The 20882-nt window shown below is 41.4% G+C and overlaps 1 protein-coding gene across 3 annotated transcripts in view; it reads left to right on the top strand.

The window, feature by feature from the left end:
- Positions 1-20882, top strand: part of ass1 (argininosuccinate synthase 1) — a 40673-nt gene that overhangs the window by 3164 nt on the left and 16627 nt on the right. For all 3 annotated transcript variants that reach the window (XM_054756816.1, XM_054756817.1, XM_054756815.1), the window contains exons 5-12: positions 1098-1154; positions 1230-1304; positions 1650-1720; positions 1806-1836; positions 8557-8647; positions 14093-14177; positions 14537-14601; positions 19528-19659. In XM_054756816.1, coding sequence (XP_054612791.1) covers positions 1098-1154; positions 1230-1304; positions 1650-1720; positions 1806-1836; positions 8557-8647; positions 14093-14177; positions 14537-14601; positions 19528-19659 — 607 coding nt within the window. The remainder of the gene's footprint in view (positions 1-1097; positions 1155-1229; positions 1305-1649; positions 1721-1805; positions 1837-8556; positions 8648-14092; positions 14178-14536; positions 14602-19527; positions 19660-20882) is intronic.

The raw sequence follows: 20882 nt of genomic DNA, 5'->3' as shown, positions 1-20882 counted from the left end.
TCACAATGCAATGTGGAATTAGACTAAAATTTAGGGGAAAATATGTTTCTAAATCACAATAAATAAATTAATCAATAGCTCAAAAGCAGGGTGCCACACTTTTTACACCAAGGGCCGCATCTGGAAACTCAAAGGATGTGCTGGCCACTTTTACATTTTTATTTTATACTGGAAAAAAACCCAGCCTGCATCTCAGCTTTTTATCAGTGACAAAGCATATTATATTTGTTTTTTAAATTTTTATCCTTACATGATACAAATATCTCAACTTTGTTCTTGTACATGTTTTTCGTAATGTTATGACTTTATTCTCTTAATATTTTGACTTTGTCATGGTAATATTAAAAAAAATTTCCAACTTCATTTTCCAAATTTGCAACTTTTGTGCATTTCTCATATTATGACTTTTTTCCTTGATATTATGACTTTACTCTCTTAATGTTTTGTCTTTATTTCTGTAAAATTACTGCTCTTTTTCCATTTTGATGTGTTTTTTTTTTTTAGTTTTCTTGTTAGAAAGTGCCACCGGCCAATGAAAAAACAGCTACATGCTGTAAATGGACCCCGGGTCGTACATTGGACATCCCTGGTCTAAAGCAACACATATTTTTTTGTGTGGCCTGTACTTCCCTTTAGAGGGCGCCATAGGTCTTCTGGGCAGTCACAGCAGGGTGGAAAACAATGAAGGAAAAAGCTTAAGACTAAAATTTAAGTAAGCAGAAATTGACCCTTGATAATTATTATTATTATTATTATTATTATTATTATTATTATTATTATTGTTGTTATTATTACATTATCTCGGTGCCACCTGAGACCTTAGGGCTCAGTAAGGTTTGCTGCGTAACTAAAAGGAGTCACAGAACATTAACCAGTTGCTGAAACAAACTACAACAATCAATACTCTAGTCCAAAATCTACCCTTCCTTCATTTGCCCGCTATAATTCATCACAATTGACACTCATTTCATCAACTTTATTTGCCTTACTTGTCAGTCACACCCCTAGTATGTCCTTTCAATCAATATATGAACACAGGCCAATCTCACGAGTTGACAGTAACGTTCACTCACTATTATTCCGTATTTTTATAACAGGGAAATGACCAGATACGTTTTGAGCTGGCATTCTATGCGCTCTACCCTGAGATTAAGGTGAGTTCATGTGACGTCTGCAGGATAGAGGCCCCAAACAGCCCCACACTGAACTACTTGTTGTGTGCCATTCAGATTATTGCACCCTGGAGGATCCCGGAGTTCTACAAACGCTTCCGGGGGAGGACAGACCTGATGGAATACGCACAGGTAGCTAGACGGATGGAGTGCTATTCATGCCATGCGCATGAGATTGCCGTTCAATATTTTGTCCGATAGAGGGCGCTCACGGCGCTTTATTAACCACTCTGCTGCCTCGTGTGAGCAACGGTACCTTGATAAATGTTGCATTTCTAGTTTGTTCTTCTCTTTTTCAGTCTAGAATTATATATATATATATCTAATTCTAGAAAGAATTGGTACCATTTGCACAGCGCATCCTCAACTAGAGTCTAGTTATCTTGTTTCCCTGAATTTCAACCTTTCTGGATCAACAGCTTTGGCTTATCGTTAACCTTGAGACATAACCCCAGCATTCTCTGTCAAACTCTGCAGAAACATGGCATCCCCGTGCCTGTCACTCCTCGGGCGCCCTGGAGCATGGATGCCAACCTTATGCATATAAGGTGAGCTGATGTGACACTGATGTGGCTTGTATATATCCCATACAACTTGAGTCTCTGAATTAAGTGTAGTTGTTTTTCTCAACAGTTATGAATCTGGCATCCTGGAGAATCCCAAAGTAAGGACACATTGCTTTCATACACAAAAATATCTTAAAAAAGGTCAAAATGAGTGCGTGTATAAAACAACAAGTTGTTGCCTTCTACTTTACCATTTACAAAATGTAATTTGTAAATTGAAGTGGTGTAGTTTTAGCTGATCTGGCATAAACATCTGCAGATTTCTAAAGAATGAATGCTAGTATAAAGTGAATTTATCCCAGTTAGGTCAATCTGATGCTAAAATCGTCCCATATTAAAACACATTGCTTTTGCACGATAGAATTTGCTTGGTGTGACAGTAACAGGAACTCGGCATATTCCCACCCACACAAGTGCCACCACAGACAAACAACTGGTGAGTGTGATTTTTGCCAGGGGTCAGAGGTCAAAGCAGTACATACAGGTTGCCCTCGGTGACCCACAAAGCTCCCATCTCACGGCGGGTACATCTGTATATGTGTGTCTCTCCTCACCCGGGGTCCTCGCCGGGCCCTGGGAAGAGCCAGGGACACACAGACACTGACTTGTCGTCAGCAACGCTTCGACTAATTCCCGATTTCATGGGAGCCGGAGGAGGAGGAGGCGGGGGGTTGGAAGGGTTAGGGCATTGCGCCCAGCTGGGGCCTCCTGAGTTCCAGCCTCCAAACTCCTCGGGACCCTCATTGTTCCGCTGGTGTTTGCGCTGCCGCGGGCTGCGACGTGGGAGGGGAGCCATTTCACCGTGACACCAAAATGTCACCAGTAACAGTAAAGTACAAAGACGGCGCGCCCAGACAGATGAGTCCCCTCCCCCCGTAGTGGACGGGGTGTCACAGATCGGCGAAGGGTACAGCACTGCTGGAGTGGCGATGCACTGTAACTCAGACCTCTATCTCTCACCCATATCATCCCTTTCCCACCCCATCCACTGCACTCCCGAGCACTCGGACTGCTGAGAAATGTTTTGAAAAGAGTGAGACGAAGGAGCTCAATAGCATAGCAATATATGACGACCGTATTGTACAAGTAATTTCCATTCAAGGGGGTTTGTGTTGGGCCATTTATGTGCTGTCAATTAATGGCATTGAATACAATGAAATATTTATGGCAAGCGGGTCCAAATTTGTAAAAGGATTTGAATGCATTACCCTGGGCATTTATCGACTGTGTTCACACTTGGTTTGCACAATTAGTTGAGTTTACTCAACAGCATTTTTATCTGACCTCACATTGCCAAGTACAAACATTCGGTATCTCACAAAAGTTAGTACAACCTTCACATTTCAGTAGCCATTTCATTATATCTTCCCGAAGGACAATACTCTAGAAAGGAACTTGCGATATAACTTACCGTTGTTGTCAGTATACAGCAGGGGTCACCAACGTTTTTCCTTGTGAGAGCTACTTTTACAAAATGAAAATGGCCAAGAGCTACTCATTTTTCTAACATTTATTTTCAGAGCTTATTTTAAACCCAAACAAAGCGAATATGCTTGTTTTACCAGAACATGAACAAAATGCTGGTGTCCACAACTCACATTTTGTATTTCAAAATGCATTTCTTTCTACTGTTCTTTCATAATGAACTGAAAACCTGAATGAAAAGCAGGCTTGCGGGCACCTCATGTGGTTGTGGGGGGCTACCTGGTGCCCGCGGGCACCACGTTGGTGACCCCTGGTATACAGCTTTACAGCATCTCACAGCCATTTGTGTGTGTCTGGGAAGTCTGGGCTCCCCTGCTGCTGTGCCCGTGACCTGGGCTGAATAAGCAGAGGAATGGTGTCAATATTTAGCGTAAACACTATTATGTAGTACTGCTCTTAATCTTCTTCAGCATGGAATTTGCCACAGTTCTTACTGGAATTCTCAACCGTTAAACCTCCATGTTGACATCACGGGTAGAGCTGGTGGATGTTACCATCATACCACGCGCTCCGCCACCTTCCACTTGAGGATGCTCCACAGGTGGTCATTGGGTTACCTTCACCTTCAGCTTCCTCAGAAAGGCACGTGTCATCTTGGAGATGTGTTTGGGCTCCTTATCATGTGGTAACACTGCGATGTGGCCCAGTTTACCAAGGGAGGGTGTCTTGCTCTGTTTCAGAATGTCACAGTACATGTTGGAATTCATGTTTATCCACAATGACCAACAGCTCCCCAGTGCCAGCAGCACTCTTGCAGCCCCAGACCACAACGCTACCTCCACCATGCCACACAATATTACCCTGCTCCTGACTTGTGTTGCCAGCTATTTCCACAGTACTGGCTGCGTGTTGATAGTAAATATATACTGCTATACACGGACTACTAAAGTTGATCCAAGATTAATTTCTGTAGTATTGTCCCTTGAGAATACTGTATATACTATAATAAAAGCAGATTATGAGCCAATTCAACACAGAAACATTTGAATCCTATTTATTGGTCTCATTCAAGTACTATAATTGAGGTTTAAATTAAAAAAGCACAGATTTAAAAGTTGCACAGGCCTGATTGACCCAGAAAGGTCATCTGAAAGGGGTCATCTTGTTCCACGTATCTGCCTGTCTCCTAAAGTTACAGCCCTAAAGGCACCACCTTCCTCCACTCACCTGTGGCACAATAACCCCCCCCCCCCCCCCCCCCCCCCCACACACACACACACACACACACACACACACACACACACTTCCCGCTGCCCGCCACAGCCAGATGAGGAAATGTCCAAATGGTCGCTCATATGTTCTCCTATAGATAAGAGCGAGCAGAGTTCAGGTTACTCTGCGATTTGAAAACACAGAATCCTTCCTGATAACATGGGAGCATGTAGCACAATTGCCCTGTGACCTTTATGACCCCTTTCCCCATTTCGTAGCTGTGTGAAGACTTAGGCCCGGAGATATTCCAACTACCCACATATTGTTTTCAATAGTTTCCATAAAGCCTATAGAGATGGCTTCACTTAAATTATGTCATCCTCTCTTCTTGTCCTGGCTGCATTTCCACACTTGAGCAGTCGGGCGGACCACCCTCAGGCAGCCTGACACTCGTCCCGAGTCATTAAAACATCAGCTCACTCTTAATTATAGCCTCTATCAGTGACATGCTTTGTTCTTTGTGATGGGGAAGTGGATGGACCACTGCTCGCCGCAACTAAAGGAAGCGTAACGCTGAGGAAGTGGAAAGTCGTTTTGTGGGCTAGCCTAAAAGATAAATGGAGAGAAAGAAGTGCCGCCTGTAGGCGAAGGAAGCGGGGTTTGTAGGTGTAAGTTTGCACGTGAATGTGTGCTTTGAAGCAAAGAGGTCAACGCTTGGCCCGTGCGCTTGCTTGCTTTAGGTGTGCGCTGTATGACTTGTAATACTTAGCTGTGTCTATTTAAACAGCAATCTCAAAGGCAATTGCCTGATTGACTGAGCGCCCTTGTAGTCTGTTTTAATCCGAATCTACTTCATTTTCCCACATGCACAGTAATCTCACTGGTTAACATGGTCCTAAACTAAATCAGTGCGGTTTGATTGTTTAAGAAAATGATCCAATCTCAAAAAACAATCAGGTTTGAGCCTAACTGGCATATTGTTGTTTTTTTCTGTTGTTTTTTTTTTTTTTTAGCACTGTCACTAGTCATCCTTCTTCCTGTTTATATCTCACAAACCAATAAAAGAACGTGTTTTATTTTGACATATTTGGACTTTTTACTCTGCGATTGGCTGGCAACCAGTCCAAGGTGTACCCCGCCTCTCGCCTGAAGTCAGTTGGGATAGGCTCCAGCATACCCCCGTGACCCTAATGAGGATAAGCGGCATAGAAAATAGATGGATGGATGGACTTTTTACTCCGAAAAGAAAATAAATCAAACTAGGGGGATAACGGACCAAATTTACAAATCTGTGAACAGTTTTGGACCAGGGAAAGCAAGCCATAAAAAAAACAACAACATAAAGGCTCGGATAGCCATCTGTCTATCTATCCATATTCTTCTGCTTATCCAGGGTTGGGTCACGGGGGAAACAACCTAAACCCAGACTTTCCTCTCCCCGGCTACTTCATCCAACATCTTCTGGGGGACCCCAAGCTGATCCTAGCCCAGTTGAGAGACATACTGTAGTCTCTCCGTATCCTGGATCTTCCTTGAAATCTCTTGCTGGTTGGACATGCCCTGAACACCTCTCCAGGGAGGCGTCCTGGAGCCATCCTGACCAGATACCTGAGGCACCTCATCTGGCTCCTCTCAGCGGCTAGCCATCCTAGCCATCCTATCGAGGAAACTTCTCGAGGAAACTTATTTTGGTTGCTTGTATCCGCGACTTTGTTCTTTCGGTCACTACCCAAAGCTCATGACCATAGTTGAGCGTAGGAATTTAGCTCGACCAGCCTTGCGGGCCTCTTCACCACGACGGACCAATGCAGAGCGAGCATCACTGTAGACTCAAATGTTTAGTTTCAAACAATCAACACAAGCACTTAAGAGCTTTTCTTCCCAAAGGTTGTTAGTAAACAAAAGAGTTTTGTTGCTAATTATAATATAATGATTGCGCGATTGAATTTCATGGCTAAACTGATATTCTGGACAAGTCCACCTAAACCAGGGGTATCCAAACTTTTTGTCCCACAAAAGCAAACTTCCAGACATTGGTCGCTGGTGTTTATTGAACATACCACCCTTTGATACCCAAGCCAAGTACTTTAGGCTGAAAGGAAACATCTCTCCAGCACCTTGTGGTGATATTTTTTTTGTGCCAGTTTGCCATGTTTGCATTTTAAAGCGAGACTTGAAACACGGTGATTTAAGCGTCATTTCCGACCCATTGCACCAAGGATGTTTTTTCACCGTGGTCCCCTCTCCCCTTCCCTTCCCTTCCCTTCCCTCCCTGCCACCTCTGCCTCTTTAGGCCCTGTTGGCTTCGATTGAAAACCAATGAGGCAAGTAATATGTGGAAAGATAGAAATTTACTTGCTTTAAGTTCATGCGTCAGGCTCCATGGGCCACGTTTAGCACAACAATATGGCCGAGGCAAAGACTGCCAAAGGAGTTGCTCTGTGCTACATGATGGTGTGCTTCACGCACCATTTGCCACCAATACCCGCTGCCCCCCACTCCCACCTTCTCTATCTCTACCTTTCCTCCCCCCCCACACACACACTCCCTTCTCTCTTTGGGCCATGACTTTGGGACAGGTCCACCTGCAGGGGGTTTCATTTGAAATGCATTGATCTTCAAACCCATTCCCTCACTTTTTTCTTTTTCTATCCAGCGACCCATAAGTTTTGTAGTGTGCATGAATTTTAATATTTCAGATGTTGTTTTTGTTGCTTTTTTCCACATAGTGTAGTTTGTGCACCCCCACAAATCAAGCTTAACCCTTAAGAGCCTTAAAATGAAATTTGACCTTAAAACGACTGTAAAAATATCTTCCAGTCAACTTTTTGTTGTACTTGTATTCATTACAACATAGCCAAAAGGTCTTAAATGAAAAACTGAATGGCACAAAATGCCCTTTTTGGATCTCTTCAGGGTAAAACATACGTGCTATTCTTTCCCCTTTTACTACTCTCCAGTATTTAAAATGCAGTCCATCAAAGTGCTTTTTATGTTAGCCCTTCACCCCTCTCCTGTTCACTCTCATTTGGCATCTTTCAGGGCACTGATGCAGAAAGAGAAGGACGTGGACAATTTTGGTGTTTAGTTAAAAGAAATGTAAAGACATTTTGCGCATTTGCTCATTTTCACCTCACTGACGGGCAACGAGCGCATGACGCCGATTAGTTATTGTACGATTCCTTGTCTGGTAAAGCTATTCATTTAAATGCACTCTATTTTGCATAGCACCCCTGCAATTTTCCACAGCTCCGGTGGGGGGGGGGTGGGACAGCAGTGGCATTGGCCTCATCCTGCCGCTGTGTAATTGCTGGCGGAAGGGACGCATGGCTGGCACACATGTCAGACCACCACGTAAGTGAGACTTCGACAACTAGGACAAACAAATATCTGTCAGCCAGTTAGCGCATTTTAGGTGTGTATTTTGAAAGTAAAAGCCTGAAAATTGACAGTGGAGACAAACGTCAAGAGACAAAACAGATGCGGACAAACACAACTATAATTTAAATCACCACTCTCCAAAATCTTACTCGGAAAAATAGAGATTTTAGAGTCTGTGTGTGGGATTTCTGTGCATTCGTTCAGAAGTATATTTGTGAGCGCAAAGGTTGCTAATTGGCGTCTCTGTTCTGGTTCATCCCAAAAGGTTTTTTTGGTGTACTGTAGTTCTTCCACACCAAACTCACTTATTCGCTTTCGACCCCCTTGCTTTGTGCGCTGGGAAATAAAATAAGAACTTCACCCAAATTGCTGAGTCTTGCTAAGACAAATAAATAAAATTCATGCAAAGCGAAGAAGTGAACTTGAACTTGATTGATGAATTAAGAGATGTTCAGGAGGTGTGTCTCTGTTCTTAAAATTTTCTTCATACTTTCCACTCAATTACTCACATAGGTCCTATTGTCAACTTTTCATTGTTATTGCAGAAATGACTCCCTTTTTCTTTCTCTCTGTTTGCTCCCTTCACGTCTGCAGAAGTGGAAAAAAAAATGAAACATTGATTTTTTTTGTGTGCGTGTCCTTGCTCCACTCAACTAATTCACGCCTCATCCTCTCTTTTCTTCTGCCTGCTGCCTGTCAAATGATGTCACACATTTTCTGTCATGAGGTCCCACAAAACAGAGGGAATGAGTGACTTTTTTGTTGTTGTTGTTGTTGTTGTTGTTGTTGTTGTTTTCCAGAACCACGCTCCAGCCGACATCTATCTCATGACCAAAAACCCGGAAGATTCTCCCTCCACCCCTGATGTACTAGAACTGGAGTTTAAGAACGGTTTGTGTGCTATGAGATGCATCGTGACCATTTGGTTAATGTTCTCTTATAGAAGCCACAGCATTATAACTACTTGTGTAGTCTAATATCCACCCAAAAAACAGCCTTACCAATTGAAAATGCTCAATTTTGTTTGTCACTGTCAGAGTTACTACGTAATTGTATCTCAGTACAAGCCAAAATAGCATCTCTTTTTTCACTTTTGATGAACTTTAAGGAAATTCTTCTCACAGATTTAATGTCATTGACATTGTCAAGGCAGTGTGTGAGCGACAGGAAGAAAGCCTCTGACTTGCTTGTCTTTTGTTGCGAAGATGTTTCACTTGGCAGCCATGTTTTGAACCAATCTTGCTCATATTTTATAGACGTGCTTGCCAGTCCCCTAAAGCAAATTCCATGGTGTTTCAGCAAAAGTGGGTGTTTTGGAGAGCACATCGATGTGTGCGAGAAATTTAAAGTCAATCCCATTTATGGTGTTTAATAACAGCGCCACCATGTGGTTAATTTGTCAAAAAAAAAAACTGACTCAGGCACTAAAGTAGGGGTGCATGTTTTGACCCATTCTGTCAAAAACTTGGGAGCAGCGCCTCAGGAGTTGAGTTTAGCTTACACCGGGGGTGTCCAAACTTTTCCCAGCAAGGGCCACATAGTGAAAAATGAAAGGATGCAAGGGCCACTTTGATATTTTGGAAAGCAACACATGCAGATTTGCGAAGGAGTTGTGTATATATTTCAATTTTCCAAATATTTCAACTTTCCTCTCAAATAATGGAAATTTGTAAATTTTCTCTGGGAATATTATGACTTTATTCCCATAATATTGTAACTTTCTCCCCAACCTTGCTTTCCAAAATTGTTACTTAAAAAAATATATACATTTATTTATACTTTAACATTTCAACTCTCTGCTACTACAATTACATTATTTTTTTTCTCATATTATGAATTTAGTCTCATAAAATTGTGACTTTTTCTCTTTAGCATACAACTTTTTTCTCGTAATAGTTTTACTTTATTCTTGTAAAATTGCAGCTGTTTTTAATTCTGCTTTTTTTCATAATTATTTTCCAACGATTTCAATTTTGTTTGTTTTTGTTTTGTTTTTATTTTCCTGTCATAATTATGACAAGAAACAACCTAATTTCCCAAAAATGTAAACTTTTGTCATTGTTTTGTTTGTTTTTCATAATGTTATGAAAAAATGCTTTAAAAAATGTCTTTTAAAAATATTTATTCTTTATGGTACTAAAATAATAATTTTACAAATTTTTGCTCTTTAATATTTTTTGACTTTATTCTTGTAAATTTACTGCTAATGTTTTCATTTTTGCTGTTTTTTTTTGTTGTTGTTGTTTAGTTGTTAAATTATATTTCTGCAATGTGCTGCGGGCTGCAAATGGATGCAGCTCTTGTATTGGATCTCAGTGGATTGTGGCTTTTAAACACTCAATGGAGCCACGCCATTAGTTTGTAAGTGACTATTGAAAATGATTAGTATCGTGCACCCTGTTAGACACTCTTGCTACTTAGCATTGGCCGCTGTCACCCCCCCCCCCCCCCCCCACCACCACCACCACCAAACACACACCCCTAACTTCTCCACTTTATCACCACTGACCACCCAGACTTAATATCCTCAACATTACTTACTCTGAACCTGTCATGTTTTGGCTCCGGGGCACAGGCACAAGCCGGAAGTCGCATTAATACACGGGCACCCTGAGGGGTCCCACAGAGAGACTCATCATTAGATAATGCAGCCTGAATAGTGGTAAGTGTCACATGTTTGTGCAAAGAGAAAATGGCGAGGAACATCCCAGCCTGGGGCAAATAGCACAGATGTTCCTTCATCCCCTAGTGGGGGCTGAAGAGCAGGGACATCAAGGGGCCCAGGGACACTAGAGCTCCTTATCACACGGGCCTCACAGAAAGCCGGTCAAGAGAAGGTGCTCAGAAAATTACTAAAAACTGACTTGGGTTCCGTTTTTGTTCCGGGCCAAAAACATACTTGGTGCGGTTCAAGTTCACACTGGCATATTGTCATCGGATCAAAGGCTGCACAGTAAAGGACATGTATGCATCAAGTAACAAATTGATTGGACAGGGTGCGTGACAGACTGTATCAAAATGCTGTCTGCTGAGTGGAATATTTAGATTATTTGTATATTTCTGCTAAGTAGGATACAATATTAACGAATGGAATATTTTCGTAGTTATGGCATAGAAAAACTGTTTACGATCTTCTAAATGTGGTTTTTAACATTATTAGAGACATCTAGACATGAAATAACACCCTTATAGTCACCTTTACATTTGTATTACCCAATATGACATATTGGACATAAATAAGATAACAGACTCACATGTTATCAGGTGATTTTTTTACTGGATATCGTACTTCCTGCGGTGGCTACTGTCTCATCGATGTATTGTAATGGCGGCTTTAAATGGCTTTATCCTCATATTGCTGGTGTGTGTCACAGTACATGTGTTCCCTAGGGGACCTTAGTGGTGGGTGAGAAAATGTGTAGAGGGCAGGAAGTGACGTCAGAGGTTCAGAGTTGAGTTTTAGCCCGTGTTGTTAGTATTGTTGTTATTATTATTATTGTTATTATTATTATTATTATTATTATTATTATTATTATTGTAGTACATGTTGTGAGATCATTTAAACGTCCAGTAAATGCCTGGTGGTGCTTGTCTCAGCGAACAATTACTGACACCTAGTGGCCAATGTTTCTTTGGCCTTGTTTGTATTTTGGTTCATTTAGTTAGTTCATTTAGCCATTTTATGCTTGGAATGCTTAATTTAGGCCAAGAATAAGTACAGTTTGCTTAAATATGCATTTTTTCCCCCCAATATTAGTCAGTATTCAAGCAGGAAACAGCGATACATTTTTGAAAAATCGCAATAGAGGGAGGGTGCCATGTTTGAGCCGCAAGGGACAACTGTATTTATCATCTTTAGATTTCACAAAAGCTTCTAAAATATACTTTTAAAGATTGCTGTTGTCACACACAACGAGGGAGAGAGCAGAGCGAAGAGACAACAAGCACTTCCGTCGCATTTTCTCTTACACTTTAACACTAGTCCCTGTCTTCGCATCTACACTGCTCAAGTGAACCAAACTGCACCAGAGTTCACGTTCAAGAAACCTAACTCTCAGGCAGTGTCAGCCACGTTGTTCAGTGCATACTAGGGTGCATACTAGGGTTTGAACACTTGGCCAAAGAACCGTACTAGCAGGGCAAACACACCAGAGCTGGTTGTAACCGAACCAAACATGACAAGTGTGAACGCAGCATAAAATGGCAATTAGGCACCATAAATTCACCATAAATCAGTGTGGCCGGAGATGAGCTCCGCTTGGTAGTAAAAAGCTCTGCTTGCCTGGTTTTTTCGGGGCTCCTCGGCCCTGTGTGCACCGTTTTCACACATATTCTCTTTGCCTTTTATTGAGCGACCCTGTGACAAAAGCTGTTTTAGTTGTCCACACAAAGGCCCCGAGCCTGGTCCTCCCTCTGAGCACAAGATCAGCACAAGAATGTTTTCACTTCATTCCCCCCTCCCACCTTTTCATCCCTGCTTTTTCTCACCAAATTTTCTCACTGATTAAAAAAGAATATTTTAACAACAGGAACCTTTTTTCTATTCCCCTATGCTTTTATTTTTTTTGGGGGGGGGGAGAATAGAAAATTATCCCTCCCTCCTTTCATCCCAAAGAAATGGAGAGGAAAGAGAGACAGAGGAAAAATGTAAAGCAGTAATTTTTCCTACAACTGTGTCTGCGCTCCCATTGTCTGCACTGTTAGGCGGCGAAAAAACTGAAGAAAAGGCCCTCGACGAGAAAAAGAGCCCCCGGTGAATGATGTGTGAGCCCCGAATGATGGAGAGAGTGAGAAAAAGAGAGCGGCCAAACCTCTTCACGCCCACGTTCAGCCACTTTTAATTTATTTGAACTTTTAATCTAATTATTAGCTATCCGAGAGAGGCGCGGCTTCCATAATACACCATCCGCACAACGCTCTCGAATGCGCTTTGGATTTTCTTCCATGGGAGCGGCGAGATTCCCGCGATATGAGAATGGCATGTCCACAAAGCCCTTGTCCAAGAAAATTTGTCAAGTCCTTCACGTGTCACTTTTATTTAAAACCCTGGACAGCAGGCATATTTATGCTCTCTTCCCAAAATCTGCGGAAAACGCTCCCTTTCACCCTTAGCTCCATTTGTTTCCTCCCCTCCACCTTTGGCCCACGTTGCTCATTAAAGAGCACGATTAAGCAGGTTGATGACAGTGATGGATGCACACTTGGTTTAAATGAAAGTGTGCAAAGTGAATGTGGGTGTCTCCTGACTGGCTCCCCCCCATTTGCATATTTGCATGTTTCAGATGAAGATGATGATGATATAGGAAGACTGTGAGTAGTGTGGTCTCCTCCACAGACATACAAAAAAAAACGGTTAGCACTAAAGAGAGCGCGGGTAACAAAGCTGTGTGTTTAATTGAATTAGGTTAAGGCCGCCCTGCAATTTCACAGTTTTCACATGCGTTGAGCCTTTGAATTTATTAGCCATTCTTTTCGCCTCCTTTTGTGATGCCTTTCACTTTGAGTTGACCATTATTGATTTCAATGTGACTGTTAATGAATACTTGTCAGTGGAATTGTTTTATTTTTATTTTTAATGCATCACCATACAGCAAAAATGCCGAAAGAAATAAAAATATATAAAATTGATTATTTAATAATTTAAACTTAAAGTGTGTTTACTACCTCCGCCAAGGACAGCACAAAACGCAAGCGCAGTGCTGAGGTTTGGTTTTTGCAGGTGTTTGTCTATTTGTCTGTGTTCAAAATAACTTAAAGTTCTAAATGGATTTGGATGAAATTTTCAGGAATTGTCTGAAAGAACTGATTAAATTTTGACGATCCGGATCCCCGTCTGGATCCAGGAATTAAAAAAAAAGATTCTTTCACTGACAAGATTCTTTGGGGGGGGGGGGGTTATTTAACATAAACATACAAAAAAATGACTTAATTGTGGTTTACTAGCTCTTCTCAGTATTGATACAGTATATAACATCAGACCTAAAAAACTGAATCAACCATATTTTTGATTGAACATATTTTACTGTTTATTTAGAAGTAAGCAAGCATTGTTTTTTTAAATTACAGTAGAATAGATTGAAGAGTGATGTACGTCGGATTGAGTATATAAGAACGCATGCTACTTGCAGGTCTTTAATTAATGCATGTTGCCCTTAACCACTTTAGTCCAAATCGTATTTCTTGCATTAAACTATAATTATGTGGAAAATAGTAAATATTATTAGTAAAATAATTCACATTTTATACGCTAAACACTCTCTATGTGAAGGTAATACGTAGATGAAGGTTATGGTAATATTACTGTCACAGTAAAAATGTTTATTTGATTTGCTGTAGGACTCCCGGTGAAGGTGAACAGTGTGACGCAAGGAATATCCAAGGACAATCCTTTGGATATATTTTTGTTGCTAAATGAGATCGGGTAAGCCTTTTTCTTTTTTTGCTTTACTGTAATAGAGTGTTTGCCTACTTTTACTTGACATGTTTGTGAATTAGTTATATAATGTGCTTGAAATTACAGTGTATTATCTATTTGCAACAAATATTTGATTAGTTTGCTTGCACACAAATTATTTTATATATCTTTGTATTCATTTCTAAATGATGTGTTTTAGTGTGATGAATTAAATGTACATTTTAGATGACATTGCCACAGCTTGAAAATGCTTCAGTTTAAATTTGTAAAAGTTGTCTAAGCCCCCATAGACCTACAGTAGATGTTTATGCCAAATAAATATAATGCAAAATGAATGTAATGTCAAAACGGACTGACTGTCATAGAGGAAAGCACGGAGTGGGACGCATCGACATCGTTGAGAACCGTTTCATCGGCATGAAGTCCCGAGGTAGGAAATTATGCTTTCACATTCATCTGGAGACGTTTTTTAAACTTCCTTTTCACTCCCCTCACGTCTCTGTTTGCTCTTAGCCTGAAATCAGTCATGATATTTAAATGTTTCTTCTATTCATAAGCCTTCCTTTCAGGATGGAGGGCTTTTATGTAATTTGCAGTTATTTTACATGAGCGCTTTGAGTGTCTGCAAGTGGAAGTGTTTTCCTCCGGTTGACTTGGAATGATAGATCCCCAGAAACCATTCACATTCATGTGCGCAAAAGGGGAAAAAAAACATTTTTCTGTGTACAAAATGGCAGCGCACCCGCTCCACAGGATGCACAACATCTGTCGATCACGTGTGCAATCTGTTGTCATTTTGTCTCTGCTTGTGACAAACAACTTCTCAAACACCTTCTTCTTTTTTTTTTTTGTAGTCGCCACATGCATTTCCGTAGCCAATTAGGCTCTGCGGTAGCCCTGCGTGACACACACAAACACACACCTTTCCACCCACGACACTCTTTGACCGGTCACCATTCAACGTTGGCAGGTAGAAATTGGAAAATAGGAAAGCCCCACTTTTCTCCCTACCATCACCTGAACAAAAGAAGCAATAGGAAGAGGTGGAGCGCAAGGTGTCCGAGTGCTCGCGTAAGACCCACCGACTGCACACCGCAGTCTTCTATAGAATGGCAGCACACCGCACAACGGATGATGGGTTGGGATTGAAGCGCATACTTATTTTTCTCGGGTCATATTTATTTGTGTTGGGGAGGGCTGAAATGTGTCTTGTCAAAATATGTACTTACAAAATAATCAGCCTGTCACCACACTGTCTGACCTCTGACCTGTACATTGGCAGCCTGTACACACACACGCGCGCGCACACACACATATACATATATATATATACATATATATATATATATATATACATACACATATATCACACACACACACGTGCATGCATGTTTGTCACACTTAAATGTTTCAGATCATCAAACAAATTTAGAGTAAATGAGTCAACGACAACACAACTGAACACAAAATGCAGTTTTTAAATGAAACTTTTTATTATTAAGGGAGAAAAAAGATCCAAAGCTACAAGGTCCTGTGTGAAAAGTGATGGCCCCCTAAACCTAATAACTGGTTGGGCCACCCTTAGCAACAACAACTGCAATCAAGCGTTTGTGATAACTTGCAATGAGTCTCTTACAGCGCTGTGGAGGAATTTTGCCCCACTCATCTTTGCAGAATTGTTGTCATTCAGCCACATTGGAGAGTTTTCCAGCATGAAGCGTCTTTTTGAGGTAATGCCACAGCATCTCAATAGGATTCAGGTCAGGACTTTGACTAGGCCACTCCAAAGTCTTCATTTTGTTTTTCTTCAGCCATTCAGAGGTGGACTTGCTGGTGTGTTTTGGATCATTGTCCTGCTGCAGAACCCAAGTTGGTTTCAGCTTGAGGTCACCAACAGATGGCCGGACATTCTCCTTCAGGATGTTTTGGCAGACAGCAGAATTCATGGTTCCATTTATCACAGCAAGTCTTCCAGGTCCTGAAGCAGTAAAACAGCCCCAGACCATCACACTACCACCACCATATTTTACTGTTGGTATGATGCTCTTTTTCTGAAATGCGGCGTTACTTTTACGCCAGGTGTAATGGGACACACACCTTCCAAAAAGTTCAACTTTTTTCTCGTCAGACAAAAGCATTTGGTCAAGACTATTTTCCCAAAGGTCTTGGGGATCAACAAGATGTTTTCTAGCAAAATTGAGACAAGCCTTAATTTTTTTGTTCAGCAGTGATTTTTGTCTTGGAACTCCTTGCAGGCCGTTTTTGCCCAGTGTCTTTCTTATGGTGGAGTCATGGAGGCCTGCAGTTCCTTGGATGCATGTTGAAATAAATTAAACCATTACCATTTTGGTTGGTGGTTTGGCATCTCCTGGTTGGCCGGCGCTATTCCATGTTTTCGCCATTTGTGGATAATGGCTCTCACTGTGGTTCACTGGAGTTCCAAAGGTTTAAAAATGGCTTTATAACTTTCCCAGACTGATAGAGCTCAATTACTCTCAGTTAAGTCATGTTTTAAGGGGGGGAGGCAAATCACTTTTTCCACACAGGGCCATGTAGGTTTGGATTTTTTTTCTCCGTGCAGGGATCCACTGTATAGTGGCTAAACAGGTTTGCTGCATTTTGTGTTCAGTTGTGTTGTCATTGATCTGAAACATTTAAGTGTGACAAACATGCAACAACAAAAAAAAAAAGAAATCGGGAAAGGGGAAAACACTTTTTCACACCACTGTATACCAGTATACTGTATACCACATACTGAAAAATGAAAGGATGCAAGGGCCACTTTGATATTGTGTCAACCAACGTAGTAGATATGCTAAGACCTTATATATATTTCAAGAAAAAAATGCGTTCTCATGCGCTTTGTGATATAGGTGAAAAAGCGTAAAAGGTGATTGAAAGAACAGATGGAATCGGAGGCACGGTCTAGCTTTTGGCCTGGTTGTCAGGCTAGCATTACAACCACGCTTCCCTCTGCTGTGGCGCCGCCTCCATCTCACTCTAAAGCAGCTAGCGATGTACGCTGCTCCCCGGGCTGCTGAGTTATACTCGTTGCATGGTATATGTATGCGGTCCATTTTTTATATGTATGTTGTACATTTTTTATGCTTTGTTATCACACATTTACAAACTGTTATTGACTTAGTGTGAATGAGATGTGTTTACAGCAATCCTGTATTGCAACCATGCGGGGATCCACTGTATAGTGGCTAAACAGGTTTGCTGTGGGTTTCGGTGGTCTTAGATGGTTGGTAAATAGTCCCCCTTCAGGTTAGCATACCTGTAGTCACTTTATAAAGATTAAAAGCTAAAAAAAAAAAAAAAAAGCACTGGAGGTGTTTTCTCCTTAAGCTTCACTAAACTGCCGCCAATGGAGCTTACCAAGATAGCTTCCCATTGTCCTCCCTCCACTGTTAAGCCATTTAAAAGTAGTTGCCAGTGGGGCATGGTTTTAACTTATTTATCTGATAGAGGCCAACCAGCAGAAATGTTCCTACGTGCCCCCTGCGGCCTTTTGGGTCATCAAAAAAAAAAAAAAAAGCCACGAGCCGTCAAAGCTCAGGTAGCGACCGTTTGAGGCTTTGGACAATTAGCAGCAAGGGCTAAGCTCCGTTTCTGGCCGCCAGCACGCAGTAAGTGCTTCTCCGTTTTCAGGTCAGCGCTGGAGGATTTGCACTCGTGCAGATTGACTGAGAGAGATTAAATAGCATAGCAGTAGTTTTGGACCAGCCGGGAGAAACGTACACAACATTTCAGCCATTTTTCTCCAGCCTCCCTACCTTTTGATGGAGCTGACATTTGAGTGACAGCTTCATTTCTCCTGTCACCCACTTCATTTTTCCCAGCCCCTCCCTGACCAGAGGGGGGTAAATTGCAGGGTATAGACAGAGCCCTGGTCCATGCTGCTGGCTGGCAGGGGCCTCCTACCCTGTCATTTAGCCTGGACACACTCGCCCATATTTAAGTGCGGAGGCCTGTCTGTCACATGACTCATAGAGATGCTGTATTGTAATTGAGAGAAGCCGGTGTGTTGTGTTCAACAGTGACACAACACACAATAGTGAGTCGTGGTATTACAACAAGTTATTGCAAGAAGTAAACTTGAATATTTTAATATTCCAACATTTTGGAGGGTATTTTCCCTGAATATAATTGTATATTACAAGAAAAACATCAATAAAATCTAAATATTATCATATATCATATGTTAATTTATATTCAAAATTGTGGGGGGAATTGGACCTGAATAGCTTGCTAGCTTGTAAATTAATCTTTGGTTCGTCTGCAGCAATATGTTTTAACGAGGATACATAAACGCTACAGTACAGAGGAACAGGACGAAAAGGCAAAGTCACGCGAGTGAAATATGCGTGAGTGACTTAATAATTTCTTGTGTTGATCATTAAGGTTGATCATTAAAATTCAAAACTTTTTTGAGAGTGTTAAAACAAGAGACAAATGTGAGAAAATGTTCTTGACTGTCTGAGAAAAGTGTATAAAGTGTATAGCGAGCCTTAAAACATCATAATTGTTAAAAAATGACTCCTACTGTACTTCGCAGATTTCACTTTTTGCGGGCTATTGTGGGCAACCTGTCTCTCGCGATGAACGAGGGAACACTGTATTACAGTGGTTCTCAATTATTTTCTGTCATGCCCACACTGGGGGACAGAAATGTTTTCTAGATACTACTGAGAAACTGATATCTATTTATTTATCTGTTCTGTACAGACTGAACTCAAAACTGAAACCAGGAAAATGCAACAAAATGGAGAGCAGTGAAGCATACAAGCGTATTCAAGACTCAAACTGCATGCTGAGTAGTACAAATTCATACATGTTGGCAGGTCTGCACTACTATTGAAAGTCCTCCCTGCCTCTCACGACACCCCCCTGACAATTCACCGGGGCCGGCCACACTATTTGTATTACAAGAAAGATGTCATAATGAAAGATGGCATAACGCAAATAGTAATGTTACAATAAACAATATCGAATTATTTCCAATGAAGTCGTTTTACTTTAGTAACATCGTAATAGCACAAGAATAACATTAAAGAACATTTTCCAATTGTACATGAATACCATTTTAATATGAGAAAAATCATAAAATAAAATAAGTTGAAATATGACTATCTCAAATATATTAAACAAAATATCTGTTGATAGAATGAAGTCATCATTTTGTGACTTCAAAGAGCATAACATGAAGTGAAAAAACTTTGGAAATGTGGACAGTTACTGATTAAAATTACAAAACATATTCTCTCAAAATGTGCCTTTTTCCTCATAATATTAGAATTTTAGTCTCTTAGAATTATATTTGTACTATAACTGCATTATATATGTTTGCCAGGGATATATGAAACCCCGGGGGGCACAATCCTATTGAAGGCCCATATCGACATGGAGACCTTTACAATGGACAAAGAGGTGCGGAGAATCAAGCAAGGGCTCGGCATCAAGTTTTCCGAACTGGTCTACAATGGTAAGTCACTCAAATGTGAAATCATATTTATTTCTAGCCATCCTATCCATCTATCTAGCTCTATGTGTGTGCGTGCGTGTGGCTCAGGTGTCTTAATCCTCCCTTCCGCGCCGTCTCCAGTCTCCTCTGCACCTTCATCCACATAATAGGATCAGCGCCATTAGAGACTTGACTACTCGGCCATTTCAGTTATACCCTCTAGAGACAGGAAGCAAACACACACACACACACTCATTAAGGTGTTACCTTCAGAAGCAGGCCAGAGATTAAACCCACTGGATTTAAACATTAATAACTCACCACATAGAAGACCTGTGTGTGTCTCATTTTAACAACCCACCTGTCCCGCGTCTGTTTTCCATTACTGCAATATTTACTCTCCTCCAGAGACTTTGTATCCTTGTCCTTTAAAACAAAGAAGTTGAGGGTTCATTTGGACGGCTGAGAGATGGACCCAATATGGATAAATAAATATGAATAAATGTAGTGTATCATGTCAAATGCCCCTCCAGACATCATAGTATTGTTATATGGTGAACAAAAATGGACTAATGGCTTTAATCAAGTGGGTTTTTAGAGGGGAGGATTCGGTCTTTGGACAGACGATGAGGTGGAGGTCAGGTGCTGATCAGAGAAGGACCCCTGCTGAGTGGTGCGGGACCTTCAAACAAATGCAGACACGAGACTCCTCCATCTGTCTCTCCGACATGGACAGGGGGTCCAAAATTACTCGCTCCTTCCATCCATTTTCTATGCCGCTTATCCGAATTACGGTCGCGGGGGTATGCTGGAGCCTATCCCAGCTGACTTTGGGCGAGAGGCGGACTGGTTGCCAGGCAATCGCAGGATCACACCTGTGGATGATTTAGAGTCGCCAATTAACCTAACGTGCATGTTTTTGGAATGTGGGAGGAAACCGGAGTACCCGGAGAAAACCCACACACGCACGGGGAGATGCAAACATGCAAACTCCACACAGAGATGCCCAAGCAGAGATTCGAACGCAGATCTTCCCGATCTCCTGACTGTGTGGCCAACATGCTAACCACTGGACCACCGTGCGGCCCATAATGCCATAATGTATAATATATTTAATAATACATCAAAATGTTTTATTATGTTGGGGTTTTTTTTGTAAGTGTGCAGGCGTAAGGAGTACATGAGTACATGACTTCCGGTCAGATGTCTGAAGGGGTATGCGATTGTGAAAAGTTTGAGAACCA

The sequence above is a fragment of the Dunckerocampus dactyliophorus genome, chromosome 17 (genome assembly GCF_027744805.1).
Source record: "Dunckerocampus dactyliophorus isolate RoL2022-P2 chromosome 17, RoL_Ddac_1.1, whole genome shotgun sequence".
NCBI classification, from domain to species: domain Eukaryota; kingdom Metazoa; phylum Chordata; class Actinopteri; order Syngnathiformes; family Syngnathidae; genus Dunckerocampus; species Dunckerocampus dactyliophorus.
Note: the sequence above shows the minus strand (reverse complement) of the source record. Positions and strands in the feature narration are given on the sequence as shown.